Consider the following 9,495-nt stretch of genomic DNA (forward strand, 5'->3'; position numbering starts at 1 on the left):
TCTGAAATCAATAAAAATATATTAAATAAAAAGAAACCCCTCTCCTCCAGAGGATGAAGGAGTGGGTGGTACTTCTACAGCCCTGCCCAGTCTCCTGCCTGTGTACCCCCAACCCACCCAAGTTGCCCGAGCTGGGATGTCTTCTGCCAGCTTCAGTCCAGCCCCTGCCTGTCACAGGCCAGCTATACAACTGTGACAGGAACCCATTACTCCAGCTCTTATTCCCTCTGACTCGCCCCTCCCAGAACCACCCTTAACCCACTCAAGGCTTTCCACCACTTGTGTGCACTTCCCAACCCAAGAGGGCATGCAGAAGGCAGCCAATCAATGATTCTCTCTCATCATTGATGTTTCTCTCTCTTTCTCTCCCTCTCCCTTCTTTTCTGAAATCAATAAAAATATATTAAAAAAAAAAAGAAAGAAAGAAATGTGGGTAGATGGAGTGCCTCCCTCCTCCCTAGTGGAGCCTGTGGTCTGCACTGAGGGGTGAAGCCAGGCATATCTGGATCCAGTCATTAGGGCAAGGGGAGGTAGGGTGTCAGATGACCAAAGTCAAAGGGGAGTCCCAACAGTAAGTCATAATTTCTGAAGGTGAGCAAAGCTCACTGAGACGGTGCCCACTGTCACATGTGAAGGCCGAAGTGAAGGGTCTAGAACATACAGGGACAGCAGAGACCCCATTGCAGCATTCAGGAGGCAGTCAGTCAGATTTATTTATTCCTACTCAACATAACCGCAGAACACAGGAGTAATTCTGTACATCTCTAGAAACTCACAGCTAGCTCCAAAACAATAGAAATTTTAAACTACAAAAGATGAGTTGTATTCAGCAAATATAAAGGGTAACTTCAGGCTGTGTCCAACATTGATCAGACTATTTACAGCGCCCAGGCATAGGTTCAGATCTCTCCAGCCTCCTTCTCCTCCGATGTCTTCCCATTGGAGCTTTCAAGCCTCCAGTCAGTGGCCCCACGCTCGCTCCGACCTCGCTCCCAGGACTCCTCCCTCGACGCCCGCTCTCTGGAGAACCTGGGAAATGGGAACCAGAGGCTCAGCAGAGGCTGTTGTTTCCCTTCTGTCTCCTCAGATGCCCCTCAACACCACGTCAAGGAAGGCCAAGACCCACCCCACCAAGAAAGGCTCCCTAGCACAACAGAGAGCAGTCAGGCCTGCCATCTCATGCCCAGCCCACAGCCACTAAAAAAGTGACATTTGAAAAGATTTCTAGTAGCAGCTATAATATAAACAGAGCAAAGGAAAATGCAACAAAAGGTCCACACGTGGAATATGACCCATTATGTAAAAACACAATGAAAAAAAAGACTAAACCCAAGAATATACCAAAGTTGTAACAGTGGTGTGTTTTCCCTTAGAAAAACCACAACAGAGATAAGCAGGGCACAAGCCTCAGTGGTGGTGAGTTGGCAGCCCCTGCGTGTGTCAGGCACCTGGTGGGGCCGTGCTCATGTGTGACCACCCCCACAGCCCCTCAGTTGTCCCATCCCTGAATCCATCTGCTGCTCTCAGCTTAGGGCTCCCAGGACTTTGGGTTCCATTCACCACTCCTCAAAGCCCCAATACTCAGTCCCACAGATGCCCAGCCAGTCTCCTGAGCAACAGGTATGGCTGACGGACCCTAGCAGACCCAGGGAACACAAAGAGAAAGGGCTCACTCCTGGTTGCAGCTACTGAAGAAGTCAGAGTAGTTACTTGTATTTCGCACTCCGGTCCCTGGAAGTCCGGCGGTGGCCCCGGCTGTGACTCCGGGAACGACTGCGGTGACGCCGGTGTCTGTCTCGGGACCGGGACCTGGAAGGCTTTCGTCGTTCTCTGGAGGTAGATCTTGACCGCCTCCGACGCCGGTCCCGGGAACGTGACCTGCAGTAGACCAGAGGCTCTGAAGGCTGTGGTGGCCCCACCCCAACCACCCTCCTCTCTCAGCACATTCAGCTTGATGCTTTTCTGCTCTCTCTCCTTTCCTCCCACAAACTTACAGCTTGGGTTCAAAACAGTGCCATCAGTTAATCTCTGGTCAGAAAGAATTATGACCAGACCCTTCCCACCTTCCTCTCTAAAATAAAGAAGACGAAAAATGCATGTGGAAAAGAACATGTGACTGAGAACACTCAAATGGATCTGTTTGTTTTTAATCCTCACCTGAGGATATTTTTCCATTTATTTTTAGAGAAATGGAAGGGAGGGGGAGAGACAGAGAAACATCAACGTGAGAGAGACACATCAATTGGTTGCCCCCCACACACACCCCTAGTAGAATCCAGGATCAAGCCTGCAACTGAGGTACATGCCCTTGACCAAAATAGAACCCAGGACCCTTCAGTCCACAGGCCAATGCTCTATCAACTGAGCCAAACCGGCTAGGGATTAATTGGATCTGGAAACCTACCTCCTGCGATCTCTGGTTCTTGATCCAGACCTAAAATGAAGGGAGAAAAAAAATGAACATTTTCCCCAAAACAGCCCTATCCCTCACATCTCAGGGGAGGAGTCCCAAACCCATTATCTTCTAGCGGTTCACTTGTCCTCAGGCCTGTGGCACCAAGTGTCAATGCTTACAAAATGAAGTCCACCTCCAACCCCCAGCTTCTAGCTGCTTTTGGCAAAAGGACAGGACCAAGCACCTCGAGTTCAACAATTGACTCTGCGAAGTCTTTATAGTGGACACCAGCACAACAAAGCAGTCACCTAACAGAGACAGGGCTGAGTAGAAGCAAAAGTCACCATGACACCAAAGTTAAAGCAAAACCTCAAGTTCCAAACACAGGCTCACTGCCAGATGAGGTCCTTGGGTAATAGTATACCATCAGCAATTCAAAAAATGCACATAGTAATGAGACCTCATTTTACAGTGTCCACATCAAAAGTTTACATGATTGCCATCAACATGGGCTGAGGAGGAAGTGACAAAACATGCTCTTATACTGTGTGGCTTGAGGTGATTTAATAAAGCCACTTGGAAAGCAATTTCTGTAACACCTACCAATATTTATTTATTAAATTCCTTTATGCCAGAAATTCTAAGGAATTTTTTAACACTCAAAACATATACAAAGATGATTTCTAGAATAACTGTTCAAAATAGTTTTATAAAAACATAAAAATAGTCATCAAAAATTAAAATTGGCCCTAGCTGGTTTGGCTCAGTGTATAGAGCGTTGGACTGTGGACTCAAGGGTCCTGGGTTCGATTCTGGTCAAGGGCACATGCCCGTGTTGCGGACTCGATCCCCGGGTGTGTGTGTGTGTGTGTGTACGCGCGTGCACGCGCGCGGATCAATGATTCTCTCTCATTGTTGATGTTTCTAGCTCTCTCTCCCTCTCCCTTCCTCTCTGAAATCAATTTTTGAAAAAAATTAATAAAAAAAGACCAAAATGACCCCGCCCCCCCGCACCACCAGAAAAGGAAAGGGAACCCTCATACACTGTTGGTGGAAATGTAAATTAATGCAGCCACGATGGAAATTCCTTAAAGAATTAAAACTAGACCCACCAACGCCCCAGCAATTCCACTTCTAGGTAAAGTAGTCCCCCCTTTCCTTTCATTTTCTGCAGCTTCAGTTACCCACGGTCAACCGCAGTCTGAAAACATTAAAATTCCAGAAATAAAAAATAAGTTTTAAATTGCACACCCTTCTGAGTAGCATGATGAAATCTTGCAGCATCCCACTCCGTTCTACAAATCATCCCTTTGTCAAGCATATCCATGCTGTATATATTACCTGCCTGATAAGTCACTTAGTAGCCATCTTGGTTATCAGAACAACTGGTGAAGTACCACATTGCTTGCGTTCAAGTCACCTTTATTCTACTTAATATTGACCACAAAGAACAGGAGTAATGATGCTGGCAAAGAGAAGCCGTAAAGTATACATAGGAAAAAAAACAGCTTACTTAAGGTTCAGTACTATCTGCAGTTTCAAGCATCCAGGTTTAGGTATCTATCTCTGCAGATAAGGGGAGGAACTACTGTATTTATTTCCAACCCCAACTAAGTGTCTACTGACAGATGAATAAAGAAAACTGATACATACACAAGGGAATATTATTCAGCCATATAAAAGAAGGAAATCCTCCCATTTGTGACAACATGGATGGACCTTGAGGGCATTATGCTAAGTGAAACAGGTCAAACAAAGACAAATACTATATGATTTCACTTATATGTGGAGGCACGGGATGGGGAAGTGAATGAAAAGGGTGAAGGTGGGGGGAAAAAGAATACTGTTATGACACATCACTGTAAGGACACACCTGCTGTGGATGATCTCAGATATCAGCTGAGGGTCCCACAGGTGCCAGTGCACACAGATACAACCCACACCACAGTGGTCACCTCTGTGTAAACAGGGACTTGCATGTTTTGCTTGTACATTTCTATACTGCTTAAGTTTCTTTACGACCAGAATCTGTTAGGTAATTAATGGGAAAAATATAATAAATACTTATTTATCCTTCCATAGTTACACACAGAGGAAGTCCTTCAGGAAAACCCAGTTTTTGGACCTTTCAAGGACAATGAGCTGTGCCCAACAGGAGAGCACAGTTACTCCTTGCTCAGGTCTCTTCCCTGAACTCCGACCAGACTCAACATCTCTACCTAGATGCTTCTTACACATCTCAAACTGAGTATGTCCAGAGTCAATTTATACTCCCTACATCCTCCTCACGCCAACACACAGCTCCTAGTCTTTCCTATCTCCGTAGATGGTCACTCAAGGCCAGAACCATGACACCAGCTCCATTCCCCCTTTGCTTTCCTCACAACTTATTACCAAGAAATTTAATCAGCTCTATACCCAGACCCTTCCCACCCTCACCTGATTCAAACTTCCACCTCCTCCTTCTGGGCTCTCCCAGCTGGCTCCTCACTATTCTTGCTGCTACTGCCCCTACCACCTGCATTTACTCACAAGAAAGCAGGTCCCAACCTCCTCCACTGGCCCCATTTCACTCAAGTCAATGCCAGAGGCTAAACAGCCCCAAGGACCTTCTTGTACAGCTAGGCATAGCAGCCTGACACCTGTTCCTGCCTGTCCTATTTGCCGAGCGCTACATCCACAGGAGTCGGGGTGTAGCAGGTTCCTCTCCCTCTTCTATGCTTTACCCTCGGGGGTGGGGGATGGAGGGTGGTGTCTAGATCTTTCCAGGTAAGAATTAAGTCACCAGAGTTCTCGTGCAGCTGAAGATAGCCCAGTCCAGTGCTGCACTGCTGTGCACACACAGGTCTTTCTAGGCCAGCCAAGACCTTGCTCAACTGAACATGCTGCGAGTTTATTTTCTTTTAACTGCCTCTTAGGTACTTAGCAGACCTCAACTGTTATCAGCAACACTGCAATGAAAGTAGGGGTTTCCTTACTATGTGCTATCTCGGGCTCACCTCCTGCTCAGCCGCTCCTCCCGTTCCCTCTCTTCTCTCCTCCTCAAGCGATCCTGGTTTCTCTTCTCCTGTTTTTCAGCCACAGTTTTCTAAATAAATGAAAAATTGGAAAATGAGAGAAGAGAAAGTTACTAGAATGTAAATATTGTTTAATAAAGCACATTTATATGACCTCAGTATTGGCAATTTAAAAATCTAAGAGAAAGTCTTAAAAAACAGGAACATGGTAAATTTAAAAACTTCTTAAACAATGAAAAATGGAAAACTCATTTAAAAATGCTTTATCATCACACTAAAAAAATTGTAAACATATTTTTATTGATTTCAGAGAGGAAGAGAGAGGGAGAGATAGAAACATCAATGATGAGAGACAATAATCGATCGGCCACCTCCAGCATGCCCCTACTAGGAATTGAGCCCACAACCTAGGCATGTGCCCTGACCAGTAATCAAACTAGGTTCTCCTGGTTCATAGGTCAACACTCAACCACTGAACCACACTGGCTGAACTATCATTACATTTTATAAATTCAGTGACATAGTGCATACCTTCTTTTTTTTAATCCTCACCTAAGGAGTGAGGATATTTTTTCCATTGATTTTTAGAGTGGAAGGAAGGGGGGATGGTGTGAGGGAGGGAGGGAAAGAAAGAGAGAAACATGGATGTGTGATAGACACATTGACTGATTGCCTCTCATACTCGCTCTGATCAACGGCAGGGCTTGAACCTGCAAACCCAGGTACGTGCCCTTGACCAAGAATCAAAGTGGCGACCCTCCAGTGCCCAAGCTGATGCTCTAACCACTGAGCTTGCCAGCCAGGGCGAGAAACTGCATAGTCTAAGAGATGTTGTACTTCTAAGTCAGAGAAAATTTATCATATTGCTTTAAATCAAGCCATAAAGTTAGTTTTCTATCCAAAGGAGCTCCACCAACTTTATGGTGAAAGAGAACACAGGTATCAGACCAAATACATCTTGTTGCTGGGAGTGGGAGCACATGCCTCAGCTGCAGCTTGAATCTCTGGGGCCGGTGCTCATGTAGGAGGCAACCAATTAATGTGTCTTTCTCATGTCGATGTTTCTCTCTGTCTCTCCATCTCCCTTCAACTCTCTCTAAAAATCAATGGAAAAATATCCTCAGGTGAGGATTAACAACAAAGAAAAAGAGAGAGAGAGAGAGAGAGAGAGAGAGAGCGAGAGAGAGAGAAATGGGAATGTGACATTTCCAAATGCTAAGGAGATTTTTTAAATGGGGACAAACACAAAATTGTTATTTATGTTCTACTGGCTACATATATTTTTACAATTTTGATACCCATAAACTTATAAAGAAAAACTTCTGACTTAAAAACATGTGACAAAGCGTATTAATTTTCAAAATCCTACTGGGAGCACAGGAGTAAAATGTGTCAAGACCAGTGGCTGAGAACATCCTCACTGCCACCCCAGCTCCGTAGCCCAGTGCCGAGATCACACATCACCTCCTGGGGACCCCTCCTTCGATGCAGAGCTCTGCTACCCACTGCTCCTTCCTGAGAGGCACCCAAGGGTATCAGTCTTATCAGTGTCCTACAGTTAGGTGCCACATGTCTGTCCTTCCACCAGATTTCAGGTGTCTAGAGGGAAGGCCTACCTATTTCCCAGCATCCCATTTTAACACAGTACACAGCAGGGAAGACTCCTGTTAGTTTGGAGAACGATAATTCTAAGTATCTGAAACATGTTCACCCTTTCTTAGTGTTCTGTACTCAAGATGTCAAATGTTTTACAGTCTAACCCAGGAAAACAACCACCTTCTCGGCCTAAGTTGGCTCAGGGCAAGGGCCAGGATGTGTCGTCTCCCATCTAGCCTAAGCATTCTTCATGCATTGCCTCTGTCCAAAGAGAAAAACTAGAGGCTGCTGGTTTTTCCCCATCTCCTAACAGAAGTTATTTCGGAGATGTGCAAGAGGTGTCCATATCCTGTACTGGACTCTGCCATTATCCTTATAAAAAGGGAATGCAGACTAAATAAATGTCCAAGGCCCCTTAGGTCTCTTGTGTGAGTAAGTGATGAATCGAGCATTTATTTCACTATAAAATTCAAGGCACATTCTTAGGATAAAAACAAAAGTTTTCTAGAAGGAAATAAATGCGAAAAGATCACAAGACTTCTTACCCTCAACTGATCAAGCTTCTCTCGGATCTGAATGAACCCCAAGTGCAATTTGCCCCCAAAGTGGTCTGCAAGACGACGGTCATTGTCATGGAGACCAAGGTAGGCTGAGCAGACTTCACAGACACGCAACTTCTGCTGTTGAAAACTGGATGCAGGCATAGAATTTCTGTATTCTTCCTGGAAAAAGAGAACGGAGTGATGAAAATGCCACCAAATAGTCAACCCCTAAAATGGAAATATTTGAAGGGACTATAGAAGTGAGTTATAAATAAATAAGAATTTGATCATTTCAAAGTTTCAGATATTTTTAACCAATTTAACTTCATCATTTATTTAAGAAATGAACCAACAGCCCTGGCCAGTTCAGTTGGTTAGAGGGTCGTCCCAATAGGCCAAAGTTGCAGGTTTGATCCCCGGTCAGGGCATATATAAAAATCAACCAGTGAATGCATAAATAAATGGAACGGATCGATTTTCTCTCTCTCTCTCTCTCTCTCTCTAAAAATCAATTAAAAATTATTTTTGAAAGAATCAAAAAACCGCTCTTTGGTCTCGGCGGCAGAAGCAAGATGACGAAGGGGACGTCCTCGTTCGGCAAGCGCCGCAACAAGACGCACACGCTGTGCCGCCGCTGCGGCTCCAAGGCCTACCACCTGCAGAAGTCCACCTGCGGCAAGTGTGGCTACCCTGCCAAGCGCAAGAGGAAGTATAACTGGAGTGCCAAGGCCAAGCGACGGAACACCACCGGGACGGGTCGCATGCGGCACCTGAAAATCGTGTACCACAGGTTCAGGCATGGATTCCGTGAAGGAACAACTTATATAAAAATCAACCAGTGAATGCATAAATAAATGGAACGGATCGATTTTCTCTCTCTCTCTCTCTCTCTCTCTAAAAGTCAATTAAAAAATTATTTTTTAAAGAATCAAAAAACCATGATTTTAAAACAAGGAAAATTCAAAACATTCAGACCAGAAGGATGCTGCCTGTTCTCAGAGGGAACAATGAAGGCAGGTCTTTAGGCACTGCGGGGAGTGAAGACCAGAGAAGCAAGGCAGGAGAATCTTCAGCAGGGTCCTTTAAAAAATAGACCAAATGAACAAGCAAAAAAACTCGAGCACCATCCACAGAATTTGTGTCCCAATGTCTAGGAAGCTATATCCCAATGCAGCGCCAAAAGATAAAATTTGGAAGGACAAATATATTAGACACTCTCTTCAAAGAAGAAAGTATGCACAACAAAACCAGTTCCCTCCTGCAGCCACTACAGTCTGAGTCCAATCACAAGAAGTAACTCACTCAGGCTCAAAATATATAAGACACGAAAAAAAATGAAACATGACATGGAAACTGCTGCTTGTGCCCAAGTTAGAATGCTCCTTCAAAATCCAGGTTTAAGATATGCATTACAATAGTCACTTATCCTTAAAGGGAGGCCTGATTGTAAGTAATCTATTAATCCACACGTTCAAAACATTTCCTAGGAAAGGCAAATTAAAATAAGATACATCACTCTCACTAAACTGGCAAAGATACAGAAAAACAGGCACTCTCATACAACATTACGGATAGGAGGAGCCTGAGTTGGTACAACTAATGTGCAGTGCACTTTAGTGATCTATCTAGTGGAAGTGAGACATATACATGCTTTTACCAGAAACTCTCCTTCCAAATCTATGTCCTAGAACACTCTCACATACGCACTAGTAGACAGGATCAAAAACACTCGCTATATAACTGTTTGTAAAGATGAGAAATCGCTAGTAACCTACAAAATGGCAAATGGACAGTCATCCTATCCTATCCTATCTACACTAATAAAAGAGAAACATGCAAATTGGTGTCACACCGCTACCCTTCCCATTGGCTAATCAGGGCGATATGCAAATTAACTGCCAGCCAAGATGGCGGCCGGCAGCCAGGCAGCTTGAAGCGAACAGGA

The 9,495-nt window shown here is 44.6% G+C and overlaps 1 protein-coding gene and 1 pseudogene across 7 annotated transcripts in view; one reads left to right on the forward strand and one right to left on the reverse strand.

The window, feature by feature from the left end:
* Nucleotides 1-680: 680 nt before the first annotated feature.
* LUC7L (LUC7-like) overlaps nucleotides 681-9,495 on the reverse strand; it is a 32,414-nt gene continuing 23,599 nt past the window's right edge. For 5 of the 6 annotated variants that reach the window (XM_005870346.2, XM_005870347.2, XM_014543002.1 and 2 more), the window contains 5 exons: nucleotides 7,554-7,730; nucleotides 5,395-5,483; nucleotides 2,405-2,434; nucleotides 1,711-1,878; nucleotides 681-1,029 (listed from right to left, as the gene is read on the reverse strand). In XM_005870346.2, coding sequence (XP_005870408.1) covers nucleotides 900-1,029; nucleotides 1,711-1,878; nucleotides 2,405-2,434; nucleotides 5,395-5,483; nucleotides 7,554-7,730 — 594 coding nt within the window. In that variant the 3' untranslated portion in view covers nucleotides 681-899. Of the gene's footprint in view, nucleotides 1,030-1,673; nucleotides 1,879-2,404; nucleotides 2,435-5,394; nucleotides 5,484-7,553; nucleotides 7,731-9,495 lie in introns of all 6 variants that reach the window. The other variant, XM_014543001.1, reaches the window with a different exon arrangement.
* On the forward strand, nucleotides 8,097-8,392 carry LOC102259714 (annotated as a pseudogene). The gene has a single exon (XR_001362886.1). The product of XR_001362886.1 is annotated as a 60S ribosomal protein L37 pseudogene (transcript).

Source organism: Myotis brandtii, unplaced genomic scaffold, assembly GCF_000412655.1.
Source record: "Myotis brandtii unplaced genomic scaffold, ASM41265v1 scaffold317, whole genome shotgun sequence".
NCBI lineage: Eukaryota > Metazoa > Chordata > Mammalia > Chiroptera > Vespertilionidae > Myotis > Myotis brandtii.